Source organism: Geotrypetes seraphini, chromosome 6 (genome assembly GCF_902459505.1).
Source record: "Geotrypetes seraphini chromosome 6, aGeoSer1.1, whole genome shotgun sequence".
Classification (NCBI taxonomy): Eukaryota; Metazoa; Chordata; class Amphibia; order Gymnophiona; family Dermophiidae; genus Geotrypetes; species Geotrypetes seraphini.
The window spans coordinates 163,646,074-163,670,544 of record NC_047089.1 but is presented as its reverse complement, the minus strand read 5'-3'; the positions used below and the strand labels follow the sequence as shown (position 1 = coordinate 163,670,544).

Here is a 24,471-nt window from a genome sequence, read left to right as displayed (position 1 = left end):
CCGGAGCTGATGAATCTATCTGCCTCTCTATAAGGGCAAATCACCGTGTACTTTGTTGTGTCTCTCAAGGGCTTCACTCGCCTGCAATGCAAAACAAAGCGGTGCTCACTCTAGATTGAAGGAATCATGGTACTTTGAGACAAAACCTATCCTTCCTCTCCCCAAGTGAAAATATAAACCTAAAGCAAATAGATCTGTTCATATGGGCTCTTGTAGAAGTAACCAAAAAAAGCGTTATATAAATCCTAAAACATTAAGGACTGGAGAGGGATGCGCAGAAAGAACAAAAACAACCAAGAAAGTAAGAGTTGAACACTCTAAACCAGCTGCTGCCGCTTAAATAATGGACACGCCCCGCTTCCTCCCTAAAGTGCGGGGCGCGAGACTGGGTCTCGCGCTTTTCGCGTCTTACTGATGAACCATGCACGCGCCCCTCTTCATCCAAACGCTATAGCAGTGTGAGCATTGCACCTCACAGCGGCCTAACAGGTGTACAAACGTTTCCGTTTGTGCCTACTTTTTGGTCTGCCGTTCAAGCCCTTTCCCCTGCCTATCAGACTACTCAAGCAGTGAAGGTTGGTCAAGTCTTGTTGCTTTAACTATAGTATCAGACAATGAAGCTGGTTTGTGTAGGAAGCTCTGAATCAAGCTTCCACAATGTATGTATGTATACAGTATACGGACTTCTGAAGGAAAGGCCGCCATGGTTTCTCTTTACCTCTGGACTCCCTCTTAGTATGGTGACATTTAAAACCAAACCTGGCCACGTCAGAAAATGCTTACAGCCAAGAGCGCGCGCTCTGTGCTTCTGCCCAGGAGCACCCTGGGAAACGTAGTTTCTTGAAGACTCTTACTTTCCTCCTTGCTAGAAAGAAAGAGCAGTCAGCACTTTCCCAGTCTCTTCCGTCATTCCCTACCCGATTGGGTGGGAAAGAAAATACTGCGTTCGATTGGCTGCTTAGGACGCCATTATTACTACCGATGATACCGTTACAGAATCTGAGTCGGGGAAGGAAAGGCTATGTTTTTGCTTCGCTTTGCTTAGTCGCAGTGATACTGCCTAACATGCACAATTACAAAGAAGTTGTCAAAAAAAAAGTGCAAGTAGGTAAAGACAGGTGGTGGCAAAGATTTACCTCCCTAACCCTTTTCGTCTTTCTGCATAAACAATATGCGAATACTTAGTCCAATCGCTTCAGGCCTACTATCGGACTCGGGGACGAGAAGAGAAGTGGGACAGGCGCAGAGTCCCCCTCCTTCAACAACCGGGGAGGAAGGGGGTGTGTATATGTTAATGAGCTCTCAGGGAGCGCTACGCATGCGCTGTGAGTGGCGGGGCTGAATGTTTCCCAAGTGTTTGAAACTGGTATTTGGGTTTTCCACGCTGGATCGAGTGCGGCTTTTGCACTGTAGGAGGGTGCGTTTAAAACTCTCAGGAAGAAAAAGAAGGGAAAAGGAGAAAAAAGAATCGAGTAACTCCTGGCAGCGAGTGCCCTTGGGTTCGATCGGTCTTTTCTTCCTGTCTGGGGACACTTGGAAGGGCAGATTCGTGCTCTCCCCACCACCTCTCTCTTTTTCTCTCTCGTACAACCGTGTTCCTGAGTTACCCAGGAAAGACAGCCATTCAGTCAATTGTTGGCGAAGCTTGCCCGACTTAAAGCCGAGAGAGGTGCCAGTCCCTGGCTCTTTTCTTCTCTGCTTTGCTTCACACGGAGGAAGGCAGATGTAAGCTTTCTGGCTCCCGCGATCCAGCGGCGGGTAGGGGGAAGCTTCACGTCTTATCAGGAAGACAAGCAGGCATAGAGAGGAAATCTCCGGCGGCTGGTAAAATGCTGATGAGTTCTGCGAACGGGGAGCAGATTCACATTGTGAACTACGTGGAGGATTACCTAGACTCCATCGAGTCTTTGCCTTTCGACCTGCAGAGAAATGTTTCCCTGATGAGGGAAATTGACGCTAAATATCAAGGTAAGCGGCTGCCCGGCCAGCTACATTTTATCTTTCCAGTCTCATCTTTGTCTGCTCTCGGCGGTCGTAGTTGCAGATAGCTACGTCTCACGTTATTTTTTTAGAGCTACTGAAATAGGGTTTTTTTGTATTTCTGTTTTGTTGGTTTGGAAGATTTTTGGGGGGAGAGACTGTATTTGTTCAGGAGCAGGCTAGGGGTGGTCCTGCAGCGTTGGCTCTTGTCAGAGGGCGGAACAAAAGGTCCTTTTTTTGTTTGTTGTTGTTTCTTTTTATTAATCGTACTCTTCCTTTTTTTTTCTCTTTCTATGAAACTATGGTGGGGAGAAGATGCCGGGAAGCAAGATCTGAGATAAATCACGGTTTGGCACAAAAGGAGCAGTATGTGTTTGTAGGAAAAAGAAACTGTTGGACAGACTGAGAAATTACAGCACATTTAGGAATGTACAGTATTCATTATGGCTGTAGTAGTGCCGCTAGTAACGAAAAGGTTGTGCTGGTAGTGGGCAGGGTTTCTTTTCATAGGATTATCTCCCCCACCCCCATTAAACAGTGAATCGGTTTTGCAGTACGAGAAATCCTACATTGTCTTTTGATGTTACATAAAATGAGGTTTAAGGATAGTGGCTACGCTGTGTAATGTATGCTGTGCTCTGTCGGCTGCTGTTAGATTTCTTAATAGGAGCATGACGAAAGTCCATTTTTTAATGAAATGCTGGCGATTAGCTCTAGTTTGTTTTTAGTAGAAAAAGAAGAGGGGGTGCTTCTCTTCTAAAGTGGACATGGACAACAAAAAGCCCGATGAACGTTGTATTCCCGGAAAGGTTACGCTATGTGGTGTTTAGGAACAGGAAAATACACGAACTGACACCTTCGCTTTTCGTGTTTGTCTTTTGGAAAAGATGCCGATCTCTCTTCTGGGAGGCGGTGGAGAGCTTGAGCCTTGTGGAAAAATAGATTTGGGGTGGGGAAACTTTATTATATATGTAGAAAGATAAAAGAAAGCAAGAGACTTGGTTCGAGTCGTTTTAAAACGTAGACTGTACGTGTTAGGCGGTGAAATGACTTAGGTACCGTCAAAAAAGTCTTCTAGAGGAAGAAAAATATGTAAGAATGGGAGCATATATGTTAAATAAACAACTACCACCCTTTCCAGAATGCGCCTGCCGCGCTTTAACCAAATAATGCTTCGCCAGAAACATTTTATATGCTACTTCATTAGCATATAGCAAGTCAACCCGCCAATCATTGACCTTCGTTTTAATATCGCAGCCCATTGGCCGGAGTCTGGTTTGTGATGTATAAAGACTCCTCCTCTAGAGTGTATGAATCTTCTGTTCTGTTCTTTTCTTTCCCCTCCTCGTTATTTGAATATTTTGGATTATGACTGCCTCTTGGTTGCGATTGGTGCGTCGTTCGGAGAGGGCGGGCTACTTACCTTTAAAAGCTTTCGAGTGCGCCAATTGGGAGGCTTGTAGGAGAGGGCGGGCTGGTTCCGTTTTTAGAACAATGGTCTGTTGTAACTTCCTGGGTGTGTTTGAATCAGTGACTTCCTCCCCTCGGTTGCAGTGGGTTTATGAATATGCTTTTTGTTTAGGGGGGTAATCTTTCAGTGGTGCTCTTGGATGAAAGTAGTATTCTGTGAATTTATTATTATTTATCTTTTTCTTTGTGACTACAATAACTGAGACTCTGCTAGTGGTTGCTGCATGGAGTCTGCATGCCGTATTTGAAGTGGTTTATGCATCCTTCCTATCGTAGGCTTTTGGTTTGTTCTTTAGGTTGCATACTATTGGGATGGTCCACAGCTGAGCTGCTCCTCCCCTTAAGTGCGTGTCCTTCAAAGCTTCAGCATTTTTGTTCCCTGCAGCTTTGCAGAAACCTGCAGCAGGTGAACATCCATCAAGTTCATTTTTAGTTACCTTAGCAGACTGTGTTTTAGGTTTTCTGAACGCTATGTACGAGGGGGTGCTGAAAAGTTCTCAGCCCAACCAATAAGAGAATAGTGTGAATATGGTTCAATCAATGATCTGAAACAATGTAGAAAAAACAAACAAACAGAATTTCGTTTCTGCAAATTGGTACTTAACGAAATAAGATAACACTCTTTTCAGCTACAGTGGCAAAAAAAAACCCCAATGCTATTAATTAGAGAGAGGGTGAGAGTAGATCATTGATAAGCAAAGGAGGCAGGGGTGGATAGAAAATTGCCCCTTGGTCATTAAGTGCAATATGAAAGGGTCATTTTCTAGCTTCCTAAAGCAAAGCTGGCTTTATCAATCAAAACCTGTTTTGCCTAATAGAACCTAGTGTTCATTGAGCTGTGATTCAAAATTTTTCTTTAAGAATAGTACTTTGTAATACAAATAAAATCTTGCAGTTTTTATGTCAGAAAGGACATATTGGTTTCTTGGGATTTTTTTCAGAAGTACAGATATAAGATCCTTTATTGGAAATCCCTGGGACTAGGCATATTGGGTTTTGGAATGATGATGTTAGAAAAATACAGACAATAAGACCATAAAATTGCCACCAAACCTTTTTTAATTTCAAAATAAGGCAAACATTAAATACTTCAAGCACTTTGAACACAAACTTACCTGCACTGCACATGTTCTTGCCTCAAATTTTTATGTAGGACAGAAATAAAATATAGGACCGCATATCAGTTTTCATAGACTCTAATTTTCTATGATCTGGAGAAACGCATGCACCTGTGTTGGTTTTAGCATGTGTCAAGGGGAAATTACTTCCGATTCAAGTCAAATTTTGGTTGTCAGAGCTTCTCAGTTTTCAGAACTTCAGATAAAGGATTTTGAACCTGTACTTCCTCCATAACAGTAAGACCTACTTATATAAATATTTACTGCTTTGTTAGCAAAGTATTACTAAACCCTAAAAAACAAGCCAAATCAACTAACAGTAGATTTGTCTAATATCAAAAAGACAAGTGAGGAAAAGGACCTTCAAACATCCAGGCTATGATGTATAAAAGCTTTCCATGGTAGTAAAATTCATTAAAGCAGTCTTGCAGATGTGGAAAGCTCTCCTTCCAATGCAGGAAAGGGTTCTCCATGGCTGCTACTGATCCTTATAGTAGCCACCGAGAACCCTATGCAAATATATTACAAGGAGCTCATTAGTATTTAAATGAACTCTCCTTGCAATGCACAAAAGGGAGCGTGCCTCCCCCTTCCCTCCCCCCTTTTCACGGAGCAAATTTTCTGGCAGGTCTGGACCTGCCGGTAGCTGTCCTGCATTTATTGTGTGGTGTGAGGCTCACTCTAAATGCACAACAGCAGCATCCATTAAAAAAAAAAAAAAAAAAATATATATATATATATATATATATATATATATATATATATATATATATATATATATATTTGCTGTGGACAGCTTTTTTTTTTTTAATGAGCGTAGCTGTTGTGCATGTGAACACGCACAACAACTGTGCCCTTCTTTAAAAAAAAACAAAAAAAAACTGAACGGGGCTCCAGAGCCAACAGGTAGAGAATGACAAAGGGAAAAATTCTGTCCCCGTCACTGCCCCATCCCCGGACCACCATTCTCTTCACCACCCCGTCCCCGCCATCCCCTTCACCGCCCCATCCCCATCTCTGCCGTCCCTTTCACCGCCCCGTCCCCGTCTTCAGCGTCTTCTCCTCTCCATCCCCCAGCACCCTTCATGCGGTCCAGCAGCTCCCTCTTGCCGGCCAGCCATGCATTTCCCTCCCTCCCTTTCCCTTACCTTCTCTTTTGGTGAAACTGGCAATTTGTATAAGGCTATGCGCTGTATTACAGCCGGAGCCTTGAAGTCGCGTCGGGTTGCCTGCTAGAAAAGTCTCCTCCGATGAAACAGGAAGTTGCGTCAGAGGAGACTTTTGCAGCAAGCAACGCGACGCAACTTCAAGGCTCCGGCTGTAATACAATTCATAGCCTTATAGAAATCGCCAGTTTCAACAAGAAAAGGTAAGGGAGGGAGGGAGATGCATGGCCGGACGGCCAGTGGGAGAGAGGGGGCTGCCGGATAGAACGCTCGTTTACGCTTGTTCACCGCGCGTGCTAACCATTCACCGCTCCACGGGGCGGTGAATGGCCTTGTCCCCGATTTCGCGGTGACCTTTTTTTTGGTCACTGTTTTGGCGGGTTACCCGCGGCTAGCCGCGGGTAACAACCACCGTGTCATTCTCTACCAACAGGAGAAACCGCAAATCAGCTGAACCAGCATCCGCCACTCTGTCAGCTCGTTGATAATGGCTCTGGAACCACCATCAGCTGGAGAGAGGGAAGGAGAATGGTGGCTACAGGCAGGAGGAGGAGCTGTGCCTAACAATTGCTCTTCTGAGCAAACTCCAGACACATTTCTTCCCCCTTTTACTGGGGTTGCTCCGCCAAATAGCATGCATATAATTTGCATGCTAGTCATACCGAGTATCACCCAAGAAAAATCGCTCCCACCATGGTATTTTTCACTGTGGTGTCAGAGCATTGTGCATCGAGACCCCATACTTTAGGTGTAATCTTATCTTTGATGGCATAATGAATAACATAGTCCAGAGAAACCTTACTGTTTCTCTTTGTCAAGCTTATTTTTGTTGCTAATTCAATGGAAAATGCAGTTTTTTACCCAGAAATGAAATGATTCTTGATTTTGGTTCATTAAATAAAAATTTGACAGTGATGTTTTTCTGGACTAATGGCATTCTTCATTATCCCATTAAAGACATAAGGTTACTAGTACTTAAAGTGTGGGTATTTGAGGTCTTTTTCCTCAGTTGTCTATTTTGTTAGTGGACAAATCTACTATATTGATTTGACTCTTTTTTTTGGGAGGGAGCTTAGTTCATTTAGGGCTTCTTTTACAAAGCTGTGCAGCAAACACTCCAACGTCTATTAATTCCCTGTGGACGTCGAAGCGATTACCGCAGCAGCCGCTAGCACGGCTTTGTAAAAAGGAGGGTTATTTTGTTGAGAAACAAATTTCTTTTTCCTCATTTGAACAACATATTAAGTGTCATTCTGTGTTTGGGATTCCAGATTATTTCAAAAGTCAAAAAAATTGTTGGGCATAAGAGAGGGCATTGCTATTGCTTCAAGAAAATATTAGTGCCAGTGATTAAAATGATTATCTGTTCAGGTATTTCAATGTTATTTGGACAAGTTGTCTGTATAATACTAGTACTGTACATTTTCACAGAAACAGAGAAACATGATGGCAGATAAAGGCCAAATGGCCCATCCACTATCTCCTCCCGTCTCTAAGAGATATGACATGCCTGTCCCATGCTTTCTTGAATTCAGACACAGTCTTTGTCTCCACCATCTCTTCCGGAAGACTGTTTCAAGCATCTACCTCCCTTTCTGTAAAAAAAAGTATTTCCTTAGATTATTCCTGAGCCTATCTCCACTTCATCCTATTCCCTCTCATTCTAGAACTTCCTTTCAAACAAAACTCGACTCATGCGCATTTAGGCCATATAGGTATTTAAATGTCTCTATCATATCTTCCCTCTCCTGCCTTTCCTCCAAAGTATACATATTGAGATCTTTAAGTCTGTCCCCATATGCCTTATGATGAAGACCACGTACCATTTTAGTAGCCTTCCGCTGGACCGACTCCATCTTTTTTTATATCTTTTTGAAGGTGCGGTCTCCAAAACTGTACACAATATTCTAAATGATGTCTCACTAAAGTCTTATACAGGGGCATTGGTACCTCCTTTTTCCTACTGGCTGTACCTCTCCCTATGCACACTAGCATTCTTCTAGCTTTTGCCATCACCAGTATTTATTTATATTTATATCCTATCCTCCCCAAAGAGCTCAGAATGGGTTACAGTTTACATTCACAGTGTTACAATATAGGGTTTACGTACAGTGTGTTGCAATATATCTTCATATAGGATTACTTTCTGATACTGGTTAAGGGAGTGACTAGGCAAAAGGATAGGTTTTTACAGCTTTTCTAAAGTTAAAAAGTCCTTTAAAGTCTCTGATATGAGGAGGTAGGCTGTTCCAGAGGTTTGTTAAGAAATGGGAATAAGATCATTTCCAGGCTGTCTGGAGTTGGAGGGAGTATCCTGATGGTTTATGTAGGCATCTTGGGATCGTAACTTTCTCTTTGGGGTGTAGAGAGGAAGTTTGTCTGAGAAGTATTTGGATGTCATGTTCTAGAGCAGGGGTCTCAAAGTCCCTCCTTGAGGGCCGCAATCCAGTCGGGTTTTCAGGATTTCCCCAATGAATATGTATGAGATCTATGTGCATGCACTGCTTTCAATGCATATTCATTGGGGAAATCCTGAAAACCCGACTGGATTGCGGCCCTCAAGGAGGGACTTTGAGATCCCTGTTCTAGAGCAATTTATATTCCACCACTAGGCCTCTGAAAATGTAGTGTTTGGTTATGGGCAGCCAGTGAGCCGATATCAGTGCTGGAGAGACTGGGTCATGGGCTTGTAGGTTTTTCAGTATTCTTATTGCTTCATTTTAAACTCACTGTAGTTTGATGTTTTTTGCTGTAAGACCTTGAATAAAGTGTTGCAGTAATCCAGGCATGTAAGACAAAGGCATAGAGTAGTTGGGTGAAGTCTTGTTCCATGAAGTAGTTTCTTATCTTTTGGAGCTAGCGAAGGTAGTAGAAGGATGAAGAGACTATTTGTGAGACGTGCTTTGGAGAGTGATAGGTTTGAGTAAAGAGTAATTAATTCCTAGGTTCCATACTTTGTTTTTTGTCATCAAGGTAGTTGATTCCCAGGTTAGGGAAGGGCGGGTATAGGAGCATTTTTCTTTCCTAATCCATAGTAGTTCAGTCTTGGATTCATTCAGTTGAAGTTTGTTTGAAGTCATCCAATGTTTAACTTCAGATAAGCAGTTGTGGACTGGGTGTTGTGATTTGCCCCTAGTGGCTTCAGGAAAGGGAAGTCATGCTTGACAAACTTAGTTCAGTTTTTCGAGGGAGTGAACAAACAAGTCGATAGCGGAGAACCGGTGGACATAATATACTTGGACTTCCAGAAAGCGTTCAACAAAGTACCTCATGTGAGACTTCTCAAAAAACTACAGTCATGGAATAGAAGGGGATATACTAAGATGGATAGGAAAATGGCTGGAAAACAGAAGACAGAGAGTGGGCATAAATGGGAAGTACTCAGACTGGAAGAAAGTAACTAGCGGTGTGCCTCAGGACTCGGTTTTTGGGCCTATCTTATTCAATATCTTTGTAAATGACCTGGAAGAAGAAACGACTAGTGTTATCATCAAGTTTGCAGATGACACAAAGCTATGCTGGGCAATCAGATCACAAAAAGACAGCGAGGAACTCCAGAGAGATTTGAAGCAATTTGAGAGATGGGCAGAAAATTGGTAGATGAGTTTTAATGTAGAAAAATGCAAAGTGATGCACCTGGGCAGCAAAAACAAGGAGCATGAGTATAAACTGTTAGGTATAACATTGGGGAAGAGCGAACAAGAGAAAGACCTGGGGGTACTGATAGATAGGACCCTGAAGCCGTTGGCTCAATGCGCAGCGGCGGCAAAGAAAGCAAACAGGATGTTAGGCATGATAAAAAAGGGAATCACGAGTAGATCAAGGGAGGTCATAATGTCGCTCTATAGAGCAATGGTCAGACCACACTTGGAATACTGTGTCCAACACTGGTCTCCATACCTGAAGAAGGATATAACACTGCTGGAGAGGGTACAGAGGCGAGCGACAAAGCTAGTAAAAGGTATGGAGAACTTGAGCTACAAAGATCGCCTCAGAAAACTGGGATTATTCACCCTTGAAAAGAGAAGACTGAGAGGGGATCTGATAGAGACTTTTAAATTGCTAAAAGGAATCGACATAATGGAGCAAGCTCATTCACCAGCAGGGGGAAAGGATGGTGAGCAAGTATCAGCATTATTCACATTGGCAAATGCGACCCAGACTCGGACCAGAGGTCATGGCCTGAAGCTGAGAGGGGACACGGCCAAGACAAATGTCAGAAAGTTCTGCTTCACATAGCGAGTGGTGAACGCCTGGAACTCTCTCCTGAAAGAGATGGTGGAGGAAACCACCATTCTAGGATTTAAGGGAAAATTGGACGCACATCTTCTTGCAGGACACATTGAGGGATACGAGTGACTAATGTATTCGCCTGGGTACGCCTGGCTGAGCTGCTGCGTGTGCGGATCGCTGGACTGGATGGACCCCAGGTCTGATCCGGTGTAGGCATTTCTTATGTTCTTATGTAAGTATAGTTGAATGTTGTCGGCAATTGAGTGGATTTTGATGTAATATTTTTGGGCTATGTCATGTACTGGTTTGATGTAGAGATTGAACAGAAGATGGAATAATAGGGCCCCCTGTGATACGCCATATATGATTTGTTTCATACTAGAGAATGACACGGGGAAAAAATTTGGCCCCGGCCCCGCAGCATCCTTACAAACCTCAGTACTGCAATATTTAGCTTATTCCTTCCTTATAAATCAAAGTTCTGGCTGCTGAACTAGAGAAAAAGATGTTCAGCTGGCAGGGCTTTGTTTATAAATTTTTATAAACAGAATTAATATGCTACTTTATCCTAAAGCAAATAAATAAATAGAAATTTTTTTTTCTACCTTTGTTGTCTGGTTTCTGCTTTCCTCATCTCATTCAATTCCTTCCATTCACTGTCTGTCTTCTCTCTGCGTCTTCCATTTGCTCTGTTACTGTGCTTCTCCCTTAACCCCCTCCCCCACAATTGGTCTGGCACCCATCTTCTTCCCTCTGCTCCCCCATAGTCTGGCATCTCTGTCTTCTTCCCTTCCAGCGTCTTCTTCCCACTTTCTCTTCCCCATTTCCCTTCAGCGTCTTCTCTCCACTCTCTCTTCCCCATGTCCCTTCAGCGTCTTCTCCCCACTCTCTCTTCCCCATGTCCCTTCAGCGTCTTCTCCCCACGCTCTCTTCCCCCATGTCCCTTCAGCGTCTTCTCCCCACGCTCTCTTCCCCCATGTCCCTTCAGCGTCTTCTCCTCACGCTCTCTTCCCCCATGTCCCTTCAGCGTCTTCTCCCCACGCTCTCTTCCCCCATGTCCCTTCAGCGTCTTCTCCCCACGCTCTCTTCCCCCATGTCCCTTCAGCGTCTTCTCCCCACGCTCTCTTCCCCCATGTCCCTTCAGCGTCTTCTCCCCACGCTCTCTTCCCCCATGTCCCTTCAGCGTCTTCTCCCCACGCTCTCTTCCCCCATGTCCCTTCAGCGTCTTTTCCCCACGCTCTCTTCCCCCATGTCCCTTCAGCGTCTTCTCCCCACGCTCTCTTCCCCCATGTCCCTTCAGCGTCTTCTCCCCACGCTCTCTTCCCCCATGTCCCTTCAGCGTCTTCTCCCCACGCTCTCTTCCCCCATGTCCCTTCAGCGTCTTTTCCCCACGCTCTCTTCCCCCATGTCCCTTCAGCGTCTTCTCCCCACGCTCTCTTCCCCCATGTCCCTTCAGCGTCTTCTCCCCACGCTCTCTTCCCCCATGTCCCTTCAGCGTCTTCCCCATGTCCCTTCAGCGTCTTCTCCCCACGCTCTCTTCCCCCATGTCCCTTCAGCGTCTTCTCCCCACGCTCTCTTCCCCCATGTCCCTTCAGCGTCTTCTCCCCACGCTCTCTTCCCCCATGTCCCTTCAGCTTCTGTGCCTTTCCTCCACCACCCTTCCCTCTCGCCACCTCACTGCCCTTCGGCACCCCTTGCGCAGCCCCCCTCCCTCTTTCCTACCTACCCGAATCTATCTCCCTCCCTCCCATTTACCTTCGCGGCACGTTTTGAGTAACTTCTTCAAAGCTGTCGGAGCCTGCAAGCAGTAGTGTGCATGTGTGGGCGGAAGCTTCTCTGACGTAACCGGAAGTAGCAGTCCAAGTAGCAGGCAACAAGGTTATTTGCTGCATTTTCTCTTTGGGATATGTAAAGCTAAAGTACTGTATATACTTAGAAACATAGAAACATGATGGCAGATAAAGGCCAAATGGCCCATCTAGTCTGCCCATCCACAGTAACCATTATCTCTTTCTCTCTCTGAGAGATCCCACATGCCAAATATGTGCTGGGTTTTCAACCTATGACCCCTGGAAGATGAGAATAGGGCTTTTACCTGGGGGTTTCAGTTTATATTTGAGCCTCATTCTAATGATGGTGCTTTTTTCCTCCCCCTCCCTACTCGATGACCAATTCTGTTATCTTCTAACCGTCTTAAAGTCCAGCACTGCTATTCCCCACCCTCCCCGATGACCGGCACTGTTATCATCCATTCCCCTCCATAGAAACATAGAAGATGATGGCAGAAAAGGGCTACAGCCCATCAAGTCTGCCCACTCTGCCCAAGTCTGCCCTAATGACCCAATTTCCTTATCTTGACCCTCGTAGGGATCCCACATGGGTATCCCATTTATTCTTAAAGTCTGGCACGCTGTCTGCCTCGATCACCTGTACTGGAAGCTTGTTCCAATGATCAACCACTCTCTCTGTGAAGAAATACTTTCTGATGTCGCCATGAAATTTTCCGCCCCTGAGTTTGAGCGGGTGCCCTCTTGTGGCCGAGGGTCCCTTGAGAAAGAAAATATCATCTTTCACTTCGACACGTCCCGTGAGGTACTTAAATGTTTCGATCATGTCTCCCCTCTCCCTACGTTCCTCGAGAGTGTAGAGCTGCAATTTGTTCAGTCTCTCTTCGTACGAGAGACCCTTGAGCCCCGAGGTCATCCTGGTGGCCGTCCGCTGAACCGATTCAATTCTGCGCACATCTTTACTGTAATGTGGCCTCCAGAATTGCACACAGTACTCCAGATGAGGTCTCACCATGGCCCTGTACAACGGCATTATGACTTCAGGCTTTCGGCTGATGAAACTTCTATTGATACAACCCAATATCTGCCTTGCCTTAGATCAGGGGTGTCAAAGTCCCTCCTCGAGGGCCGGAATCCAGTCGGGTTTTCTGGACTTCCCCAATGAATATGCATTGAAAGCAGTGCATGCAAATAGATCTCATGCAGATTCATTGGGGAAATCCTGAAAACCCGACTGGATTCCGGCCCTCGAGGACCGACTTTGACACCTGTGCCTTAGATGAAGCCTTCTCCACTTGATTGGCAGTTTTCATGTCTGCACTGATGATTACTCCTAAATCTCGTTCTGCTGAAGTCCTAGTTAAAGTTTCTCCGTTCAAGAAGTACGTCCTGCATGGATTTCCGCTTCCGAGGTGCATGACCTTACATTTCTTAGCATTGAAGCCTAGTTTCCAGGTTGAGGACCAGCTTTCCAATGTAAGCAGGTCCTGCGCCATATAATTCTGTAAACTGCATTCACTTACTATATTACATAGTTTGGCGTCATTGGCGAATAGTGTTATTTTACCTTGAAGCCCTTGAGTCAAATCCCCTATGAATATGTTGAAAAGGAGTGGACTCAGGACCGAGCCCTGCGGCACTCCACTGGTCACCTCCAATGTTTTAGAGAGGGTACCATTAACCACCACCCTCTGAAGTCTGCCACTCAGCCAATCATTGACCCATGCAGTTAGTGTCTCTCCTAACCCCATCGATTCCATCTTGCTTAGCAGCCTGCGGTGTGGGACACTGTCAAAAGCTTTACTGAAGTCCAGGTACACGACGTCCAAAGACTCTCCCAAGTCCAACTTTCTTGTTACCCAGTCAAAGAAGCTGATGAGATTGGATTGGCAGGACCTACCCTTGGTGAATCCATGCTGGCTGGGATCCCGAAGATTCCCTTCATTCAAGATCGTGTCCAATTTGCTTTTAATTAGTGTTTCCATGAGTTTGTACACTATTGATGTGAGACTCACCGGTCTATAATTCGCAGCCTCTGCCCTGCAACCCTTTTTATGCAGAGGAACGACATTAGCTAATTTCCAGTCCAGGGGAACTTTCCCCTTACTTAGGGAGAGATTGAATAGCTCAGTCAACGGTTTCGCCAGGACATCGCTCAATTCTCTGAGCACTCTTGGGTGCAAATTGTCTGGTCCCATGGCTTTGTTCACCTTGAGTCTTGCCAGTTCACTGTAAACTTCACCTGGTGTGAATTCAAAATTCTGAAACGGGTCTTCTGTGCTTTGTGTTGCCTTCAACTGCGGACCGTGTCCCGGTGCCTCACAGGTGAAGACTGAGCAGAAGTATTCATTCAGTAGTTTGGCTTTATCGGAATCTGCTTCCACGTAACTTCCGTCCGGTCTTCTAAGGCGTACTATCCCGCCTGTGTTCCTTTTTCTGTCACTAATATACCTGAAGAAGGATTTGTCCCCCTTTTTAATGTTTTTTGCCAGAATTTCTTCCACTCGAAGTTTTGCCTCCCTAACTGCCATTTTGACCGCTGTAGACCTGGTCCTATATTCTACTTTTGCCTCTCTTTTCTCCGTGCGCTTGTAGGAGAGAAACGCTTTTTTCTTCTCCTTAATGAGGTGCGAGATCTCCGCGGTGAACCATTGGGGTTTATTGTTTCTTTGTCGTTTATTTACTGATTTTATGAAGCGGCTAGTTGCTTCATGTATGGTTGATTTCAGTGTTTACCACTTAGCTTCTACATCATCGGTCTCCGCTTGGTCCTGCAGCGTCCGATGGACGAAATCTCCCATGCGTGCGAAGTCTGTGCCCCGGAAATTGAGTACCTTTGTTTTCGTGTTTGATCTAGGGAAGCCTTTCCTAAGGTTGAACCATACTATGTTGTGGTCGCTGGAGGCTAGCGTATCTCCTACTGAGACCTCTGAGACGCTTTCCCCGTTGGTGAGTACCAGGTCGAGGATCGCCTGGGCCCTAGTGGGCTCCGTTACCATTTGTTTGAGACGTGCTCCCTTTATGGAGGTTAAGAGCCTCCTGCTACCGCTGGTTGTCGCTGAAAATGAGTTCCAGTCTGCATCAGGCATATTGAAGTCTCCTAGCAGTACAGCTTCTCCTCGTAGAGTGATATTCTCTATGTCTTCAATTAATTCTGCGTCCATGTCTTCCAGTTGTCTTGGGGGTCTGTATACCACACCTAGATACAGGCATTTTTCTCTGCCTCTTGCCAGGTTTACCCAGAGGGACTCCCCGGTGTACTTGACATCTGTGATCCTGGTGGTTTTGATGTCCTCTTTAATGTATAGAGCTACCCCCCCTCCTAACCTGCCCTCTCTGTCCTGACGAAGTAGATTGTAGCCCGGTATAGCCATATCCCACCCATGTGAGTCCGTGAACCAAGTTTCAGATATTGCCACCACATCTAGGTCGACATTCCTTATTTCAGCCTCCAATTCTATAATTTTGTTACCTAAACTGTGTGCATTGACATACATGGCCCTCCATATGTTGTGTTTGCTAAGTCCCTGTGAGGCGTATCCTACCCGAGTCGGTGTGACTTCTACAGAACTGTTTGCAATGTGGGTACTTACCTTGGACATAGAAGCGGAGTTTCCACTCACCTCATCAGGATAATTCCTTTCTCGACTAATATGTGAATGGGTACCCTCCCCCGACATACCTAGTTTAAAGCCCTGTGAAGTAGGCGGGTTAGTCGGTGTCCGAAGACGTTCTTACCCCTACTGGTCAGATGGAGTCCGTCTGGTCCCTGAAGTCCTTGTAGCGCTTCCCCATGGTTTAGGAATCCGAAGTTCATATCCCGGCACCATCCCTGTAGCCACTCGTTCGTCCTCTGGATACGTTCATCTCTGGCTCTTCCCTTGCCTCTAACTGGGAGGATCGATGAGAAAACCACCTGCGCTCCTGTCCGCTTCAGCCTCTCACCCAGTGCTCCAAAGTCTCTGGTGATGGTCTCCGGTGTGTTCCTGGCAGTGTCGTTGGTTCCTATGTGGACAAGAAGCATAGGAAAGTGGTCTCGGGGCGTGAGTAGTCTATCCAGACTGGCGGTGACATCTCGTATCCTGGCTCCAGGCAGACAGCAGACCTCCCTAGATTGCATATCCGGTCTGCAAATTGGTCCCTCGGTGCCCCTCAGCATGGAATCCCCGATGACTATTACTCTGCGCTTCTTTGGGGGGAGCCGGTCAGTTGTCCCTGGAGATGGAGCTGTGTGTTAGGCCTGCTCCTGTTCCTGCTCCTGTTCCTCATCGGCTCCAATGACGAGTACTGCTTTCTCCTCCCCCCCACCCCGATGACCAGCACTCCTATCCTCCACTACCAACAATCCGTTCCCATCATACTTACAATTCTAGTGCTCAGGAAGCTGATGCTAGCACTGCATGCTGGGCTGGAAAGGGGCCTTGAGCGTCTGCATATGCTCAAGACCAGTTTGTTCCCGCCCTCTCTGGGATTCTTGAGAGAAATCAGCAAGCCTTGAGCATGCACAGATGCTCAAGGCCCTGCATCAGCTCTACACAACACAATGGCATCCACTTCCTGAGCAGAACTGTAAGTGCGATGTCAGTCTGGGGAAGCGGGTAGGGGAGGATAAAAGTGCCTACGCCTGTGTTCTCCAGTGCTGCTGGTGGCCTCCTCTGCATTGTTCATTTGCCGTGGTCTACCCCCTCTGAAGCAACTTCTGCTTCCACTTGAACAGACCACAGCAAAGAAACCATGCAAAGGAGGCTGCGGGCAGCGCAAAAGGATCGCTGCTGTGCTGGTGACCACCTTGTAGTTTTCGTGGTGAGGGGGGCTTTGGAACTGAGTGGGGAGAGCATTTGGTGGAACCGGGGGGAGGGAGGAAAAAGGGAGAGATGCTAAATGGGAGGAGCATAGAGTAGTGGAACAAGGGGCACGTGGATGGATGCGAGAAGAAAGAGATGGTGGCACATAGATGGAGGGGAAGGGAAGGCAAGAGGAAAGGGAAAGGATATGGTGCCCATGAATGAAGGGAGGTGGAAGAGGAGGGAAGAGATGGTGCACATGGATGGAGGGAAGAGATGGGGCATATGGATGGAAGTGGGAAAGAAAAGGGAGAAGAGATAGTGCATATGGACAGAGGGAAGTGGGAGAGAGGAGAAGGGTGAGAGTTGGAAAGATAGATAGATCTGAGATGGAGGCAGAAAAATGGAAGAAAACTCAATATGAAAATTGATGCCAAAGATGGATGTAATGCAAAAAAGTGAAGGAGAGGAAAGAAACAGCAAATGTATAAGGAGGCCTTGGAAACAGAGTTAAGAGCACAGATGGAACAAGATAATCAGACAAATAAAATTGCCAGATGACAAAGGTAGGGAAAATGTTTTTATTTTTAATTCAGTGATGAAATGTGTCAGTTTTGAAAATTTACATCTGCTGTTTTTATATTTGGACTGTTCAGGAAGAAATGCATTTCTTTCCGTTTCTCTTGTGGTGTACTGTGTGCAGAGTCTGACTTTTTAGGGTTTCGTGGTTTGTTTGTGTACAATACCTTTACTTTGTGGGTTTGTATTTGAAGAGGGTTTTTTTCTGTTTTCTACATGTGTGGCTGAGGCCAGGTGTTCTGGTGGGGATAGAAGTCCAGAAACTTTGATTCATGTCATGGCTCCAAGTAGGAAGATATTTATCTGCTTTCCTTCAATTTTTTTGGACTCGAAACAGCCCCGGCTGAAAAATTAGTGATTATTTATGGCATGATACCTGACAAATGGCACTCAAATACCCAAATTTTTAATCTTGCTTTATATTCGAGTGAACATTTTTTTCTCCTTTATTAAGGAAAAAAAGATTACCTCGGTTTATATTCGAATATATACGGTACTAATTGTATGCAAAAGAAAATATAAATCTTTGATTTGGTTCCCTTTTTTTGAAAGTATACTTGAAATTGGGGATTCCGATTCTTGATAGTGAGCATTTGCTCTGTTGTTCCTGTGCCATCACTTTTATTTTTTAAATCAGGTTTTCTGTTTCTTTTCTATTAATAAAATTTTAACTTCATTCACAGATTTCTTCATTCCCTGTATTATATAAGGTTGTCTTTTTTTTTTTTTTTTTTAATAAAAATTTTAGATGCAGGGTTGTCAAAACATCGGTCCTCAAGGTCCGCAATCCAGTCAGGTTTTCAGGATTTCCCCAATGAATTTGCATGAGATCTATTTGCTTGGACTCATGGAGTGAGTTGGGAGGGTCCTGCTACCAGGAATCTGGTTTGTTTTTTTTTGGGGGGGGGTGAGGGAAGGGACTACTAGACTACAAGGGAGTGTGTGGGAGGAGGGGGGCCGCTAGACAACAGGGCTTTTTTAATATTAGGAGGAGGGAGATTAGCAATGTGGGAGTGGGGTAGGTGCTGCTAGACACCAGGGATCTATTTTGGGGGATTGGGAAGAGGGGTAGGATTGTCAGGGCTCAGGTGAGGGGCAGGTGTGGTGTGGTATGGTTTAGTTGGGTTGAGGTTTTCTGTCAACCCTTCCAGGAAAGTTAACATTTAACAATGAGCCTGCAGATTAATGTCACAATTCTAACATGGCAGTAATTTGCATGCTCATCAATTAGAGCATGTCACGGTATTTTTGTGGCGCTAATTTTGTAATAGAGTGAAGATTTCTACCGTGAGGCTTAATTCATTGACCCTTCAGTTTGCTGCTCTAACCCTTAGGCTTCTACACTCCAAGGAAGGAAAGAGGTATATGTGACTACATTTGCACTTAGCAAAAAGTTCCTGCATGTCAGCCACTGCAGATACAGATTACAGATTTATTTCACTTGATATACTGCTAATATATAAAAGCAATCAAAGCGGTTTACAATAACAATTTAAAAACATTACAGAAAGGAACTACAAAAATTAATGGGAAAGATCCCACCCCCCCAAAAAAAAAGATTTCTTAAAATAAATACATTAAAGCATAGACTCATACATTTAATGAACTAGAAAGCATTTACTGAAATAAATACGTTTTAAGTTGCTTACAAAAATGAGTTGTGGAACGTTTCTCCTGTAAATATCCAGGGAATTTATGCCAAAGCAACAGAGCTTGAAAAAAAGAAAGATTTATTGCGTCTACTTATTAAACATGCAGACTTAGGTAAAGGAATAGCAAGAAGATATCTGCCACTAGATCGCAAAGATCTACAAGGAACAGAAGAAATCAATTTACGCAATGGTACTGTATCTATCGAATATTTATTTAATTCGTTTTCTATCCCGCTGTCCCCAAAGAGCTCAGAACGGGTTACAGATACAAGATTTTATGGACAATAGTAAACTGTATCCTAAAATGTATAGGAAGTCCGTGATAAGATATAAATAACGATGTTACATGATGAAACCTTCCACCACCACCCACTAGCCTTAAGAGCAGAATTCTGTAGAGTTTGTAGTTTCCGCAAATCAGTAGAAGATAAACCTACCAAAAGAGCATTTGCATAATCTAGAAGCGTTATAAAGAGTGAATATACCAAAATTTAAAATGTCTGCTAAGTAAGTAATCCTCAAACACAATGGAATTTATGTAATAACATATATCCAGTATGTATCAAAGCTGCAACATGGGTTGAGAAAGATAGATCTGCAATCTCCCCCAAATAACAAAAAGAATCAGTAATGGGAAATTCTTGACCAAATAAGTTCACATTTTGGCACAGTCAAAATTACCAGAATGAATCCAGCAAACTAGTCTTTATCAACAGTCAACATCATCTGGTGGGTACACATCCAAACTTGAATAGAAGAAAGACAAATACATGTATTTAAAGCAGACAGGTCTTTGGATGTTTTAGAAACTTGCTCTGAAGTGCTACAAGCAGAATCGATTTACTGGCTTAGGCCTGAGCATCATCGGCTAGTGGTGGCTTTTCCATGGTGTAAAGGCACACTGGTTAGAAGTCACTGCTCTGAACACTTTCTTCTCTTCCCTCCCTCATCTGATTCCTTTCTGCAGTCCAAGCGTAAGCCTGTTTGATAGTGAATAAACAGGAAAAAGCAACAAAGAGAAATGACTGCACATTTTTTTGCTGTACACATGTACAAAAAACCATTCTGACTTAAATTTGTTCTTTAAAAAAATGTTAGGTGATCATTAATGTTTTCTTATTATCTGAAGGTGTTGAAATAAATTACAGTGTTATGTCACTTTATTTACATCACTTTATGATCACAAGCTTGACATAGGTAATGGGATAACTACTGTGTAACTGAAATGGATTGGAACCTCTACAATGGATTGGAACCTCTACAATTGGATTGGAAATGGATTGGAATTGGAAATGGATTGGAACCTCTACAACAGAACAAAAACACACAGGTTCCACATGGAATTGCAATGATCTTTCAACAAGAGGAAAAGACCTCAGAAGCCTGCACCATCAAGAATATTAAATTCTGACAATGGTAACTCAGCAGGACAGGTTCTCTATCATTGGTCTTAAAAACCTCTTGTGCCCGATGGGAAAAATTTTTATTATGCGATAGTGTACTTAACACGTATCTTATAATCAGTACTTGTGATTAGTAATATGATGCACTTATCTTAAATTGCTGATAAGGGAAGTGGAAGTGGAAGTGGAACTGAAGAAAAGGAGTGGGCAGGCCAGGAGCAACAGAAGAAGAGGGAATGGATTAGGAAACCAGAGGGCTGTTCTCTGCTGTGCCATAGGCTCATCTCCTTTGCTGCTGGTTGTCTGGAAGAGCAGGGCTGGAGCAGATTACTTTACTGCTCTGGAATCTGAAAAGAGTGGTAGAACTGTGTTGCATGCTGTTCTCCCAGAAAATTAAATCCTGCTCAGGATATTAGCATTCGTGAGTCGTAAGAAAACCTCTTTAGTGTGCACTATTTAATAAACTTTTAAATCAGTTTCAATATGTTGTGTTAATTATACCTACAAAGTTTACTTATCAAAACTGCCAAAAATTGTGTGTACTTATCCTATGACTGCAGATTGCTGTTATTACAAAGCTGCAGAAATTGTTTGCTCCAAATATGATCAATTGTTTGGCTCACATTTTGTCAAAAGAGGCTCCTTTGGGGACTCCTGCTCCCAATACTAATATTCTTTTCTGCAAACAGAATTTTGCCAATTAATGAGCTCATTCAAATATCCGTCTTCGATATGACTAAGGTTTGCCGTCTATTTCAATCTCTTGAAAGTTTGCATTTAACTTCTGGGGGTTTTAGGATTGTTTGTACACCATTATATTCTCATGTGATTTGTCTCCAGACTTTCAGAAATAGATGGTGTGAAGAAATACCGTACTTGTTCAGACATTTTCAAACCATGGCAACATAGTAAATGGTAAAGAATAAAGGCCGTCTTACTAAGCCACAGTAGTGGTTTCTACCGTGGTTTGGAGCACTAAATGCTGCAACACTCATAGGAATTCTATGAGCATCGGTGCAATGTCAGAGCATTTAGTGCTCCGGTCTGTGGCAGAAGCTTGTACTGCGGTTTAGTAAAAAGGGGGGAAGGGGCAGAATGGCCCATTCAGTCTACCTAGCAAGGGATTTAGAAACTGCAAGATCTGATGTCAGTAGTGCACAGTGATGCATGTGCATCACCAGCTTGAAGAGAAGCATATTAAAAGTTTTGTTTCCCAGCAACACGTCGGCAATAAAAAGGTTTGTGGGAACCACAAACTTACAGCAGTCGCCCTATGCCCCTTGTAAGCAGCAGTATTCTTTTCATTTTCATTAGTTTTCAGATATGCCAACTAAGGTGAGACTTGCTCAGCAGCTGCTTTGCTGAGCCACCAGAGCTAGGAACATTGAAATGTATTTGATTGTCAAGAAGGTAAATAAAACACCAGCTTAGTTCTTATTAGAAAATTTCCTCTCATTCTAAGTGAAAAGGTGTGGTGGCCTTGTTGGTCCACTCTTCAAAGTAATATGTAGAAATAAAACAAAAACACAAAGGAAAAAAATACTAATACTATTTTTATTGGACGAACAATACATTAAGGGCTCCTTTTACAAAGCCGCATTACCCTTTTTTTTTTTTTTTATCATCGGCCGTACTGGTATTAGCTCCGACTCTCATAGAATTCCTGTGAGCATTGGAGCTAATACTGCCTCGGCCTGAGCGGCTTTGTAAAAAAATGAGGCCTAGTAGTCCAATAAAAAAGGTGGTATTTTGTTTTGGGTTTATTTCTCTCATTCTAAAAATATATAATGTTCACACCATGACTTAGAACTGCTAATTTTAATGGAAACAATTTTATGATGGACCTCTATATAGTTTTTGGTCTTTAAGTTTGTAGTTGGTTTTTGCTGTAGCAGTTAACACTGATAGCCATAATGTAGTGATTGAATGCTGTACATTTTATGTGTAAAAGTATTTGTTAAATGATACTTTGAAAGCTGTAATACTTCAAAAAGATTTTAAAAAATAAAAAGGAAAAGTTGAACTTTTGAGTCCTAATTCAACATCTGGCCAATGAGGTCTTAATGCTTATTATATTCCTTGATCTGTTTTATCGGCCCTTTTAAGAGTTATTACAACCTACAAAGATTAGCTTTCTCTAGGATCAGTAGAGCTATTAAACATTACTTTTTAATGATGAAGTATGCAGATTTTATTTAGTCACATTAAAATGTTCTACCTCATTGTGCTGTATTGGAGTATTTCTTATACTGATCTTTCAACTTCTAAATACTTTTTTTTCTTATAGAGATCTTAAAGGAATTGGATGAATACTATGAGAAGTTCAAAAGAGAGTCTGACACAGTACAGAAGAGAAGGCTGCTACATTGCATTCAGAGAGCTCTCATTCGTAGTCAAGAACTGGGGGATGAGAAGATTCAGATAGTCAGTCAGATGGTGGAACTGGTTGAGAACAGAACCAGGCAAGTAGACAGCCATGTTGAGTTCTTTGAGACTTGCCAAGAGACAAATGACGCTACTGGCAACGCTGGAAAAATCAATCTAGAAAAGTCCAAGAGCGAGACAATCACTCAGGCTGAGAAGCCAAGCAATAAAAGGTCACGAAGACAAAGGAATAATGAAAATCGAGAGAATACTTCAAATAATCATGATCATGACGACCTCACTTCTGGAATGCCCAAGGAGAAGAAAGCAAAGACATCTAAGAAAAAGAAACGATCCAAGGCCAAAGCTGAAAGGGAGGCCTCCCCTGCAGATCTCCCCATTGACCCCAATGAGCCCACTTACTGCTTGTGTAATCAAGTTTCTTATGGAGAAATGATTGGGTGTGATAACGATGAGTGCCCCATTGAGTGGTTTCATTTCTCTTGTGTGGGACTCAATCACAAACCCAAGGGCAAATGGTACTGTCCTAAATGTCGAGGAGAGAATGAGAAAACTATGGACAAAGCTTTAGAGAAATCTAAAAAAGAGAGGGCATATAATAGATAATGCATAACCATTTATTTTAATGGTAGAGAGTCATTAAAATAGTGTATTTATTGTCAGTCACCTTTGTTGAGGTGCAGGGATTGTAAAATATATTTTTAAAGAAAGTCATCGAACCATTCCTGTTATAGGGACAACAGTAAGATGTTTGTTTGGGGGTTTTTTTGGGGGGGAGGAGAAGATATGTCCTTAATGGTATCAATTTATTCTTTGAACAAGGTTACATCCCAACAAGGATCTGATTTTCAGCATAAAAGTATGCCTTCATCAGGGGATGTTGAGAAATAGGATCCCAAAGCAAATGTCTTAAAGACAAGTATGGTTAGCAGAGTCAACTCGACTCTAAGCTGTTTGCTTTGGGATTCTATATCTCAGTGTCCCCTGATGAAGGCCCATTTATGCCGAAACTTGGATCCTTGTTGGGAAGCAACCTTATTGAAAGAATAAATTGATACCATTAGGTTTTAAGGACATCTCTCTTGCCTTTTCTTGTGTGTTCTACCACAGTAAGGCAAGCCTTTCTCTTCTGCTCTTCGGTTCAGATAAAGAACAGCTGTCGCCAGCAAGTGGTCAGTGGGTCAAAACCTTGAAAAGTGCAGCTACTCTAAGAAATACTATTTACCGTAGTTCTGTTTAAGGCTGGAAAATCTTCGTGATAATGGCACTCTGCTCATTAAATATGTAAAACATATTAAAGGATTTCAATACAACTTTTTTTTTATTTTTGTTCTTTTGAAGGAATGCTAGCCACCTTTCCAGCAAACTGGCAAAAAAAACTATGAAGCCAGCTCATGTTTAAACGATGCTGCTTTTAAGTTTAATTTATTCAGAACTCATGACAGTATAACACCAAACAAACTCCCAGTAAAACATGGCACTTGCTGCAGTTAGTGTGTCAGTATAACAGTTTAATATAAAATGTTTCAGTAGAACTAGAGGAAATTCTTTTTTTTTTTGGTTTTTTTTTTAAAAAGCGAATGGATACAGTTTTACATTGTAGTTTTATATAACGGAACAGGTACCACAGTGGCCATTTTAAAACTAGTACATTTTTATATTTAACAAAAATGTGGTTTAGTAATCAGATTTCAAACAAATCAAGCTTTATACTGTCACAGGTAATAGTGTAGCAGTGTTTAATTTGTATAAGATGTATAAATGTACATTTTTAAGTGGTATTGCACTTAACTGTATTATAATGGAAATGCAGACAAATGTTGTTGTATAACCATATGCATTTCCTCTTGTATGTATAATTGTACAGCTGTGATATTAAATAAATGATGACTTATTTGGACAGTTACTTTGTCT

At 43.1% G+C, this 24,471-nt stretch overlaps 2 protein-coding genes across 6 annotated transcripts in view; one reads left to right on the top strand and one right to left on the bottom strand.

Moving 5' to 3' along the window:
* The window catches only part of CARS2 (cysteinyl-tRNA synthetase 2, mitochondrial), a 182,224-nt gene extending 180,992 nt beyond the window's left edge, over window positions 1-1,232 (bottom strand). Inside the window, exon 1 of one of the 2 annotated variants that reach the window (XM_033949063.1) lies at window positions 1,137-1,232. The gene's annotated coding sequence lies outside the window, so the exon portion shown is untranslated. The remainder of the gene's footprint in view (window positions 1-1,136) is intronic. The other variant, XM_033949069.1, reaches the window with a different exon arrangement.
* Window positions 825-24,463, top strand: ING1 (inhibitor of growth family member 1). Of its 4 annotated transcripts, none has more exons than XM_033949072.1 (2): window positions 825-1,108; window positions 22,460-24,463. In XM_033949072.1, the coding sequence occupies exons 1-2, from the start codon at window positions 982-984 to the stop codon at window positions 23,161-23,163; spliced, it is 831 nt and encodes a 276-aa protein (XP_033804963.1). In that variant the 5' UTR covers window positions 825-981; the 3' UTR covers window positions 23,164-24,463. The 4 variants fall into 4 exon arrangements, with proteins under 4 accessions (XP_033804963.1, XP_033804964.1, XP_033804962.1 ...); XM_033949073.1 differs by lacking the exon at window positions 825-1,108 and adding an exon at window positions 1,157-1,280; XM_033949071.1 differs by lacking the exon at window positions 825-1,108 and adding an exon at window positions 1,314-1,968.
* The last annotated feature ends 8 nt before the right edge of the window (window positions 24,464-24,471 follow it).

What these genes read in the sequence shown, in the direction of transcription:
- ING1 (XM_033949071.1), top strand. Translation starts at nt 1,830, where the DNA reads ATGCTGATGAGTTCTGCGAACGGGGAGCAGATTCACATTGTGAACTAC. An exon ending in AATTGACGCTAAATATCAAG is followed by an intron (nt 1,969 to 22,459) that starts GTAAGCGGCTGC and finishes TTTTTCTTATAG; the next exon opens with AGATCTTAAAGGAATTGGAT.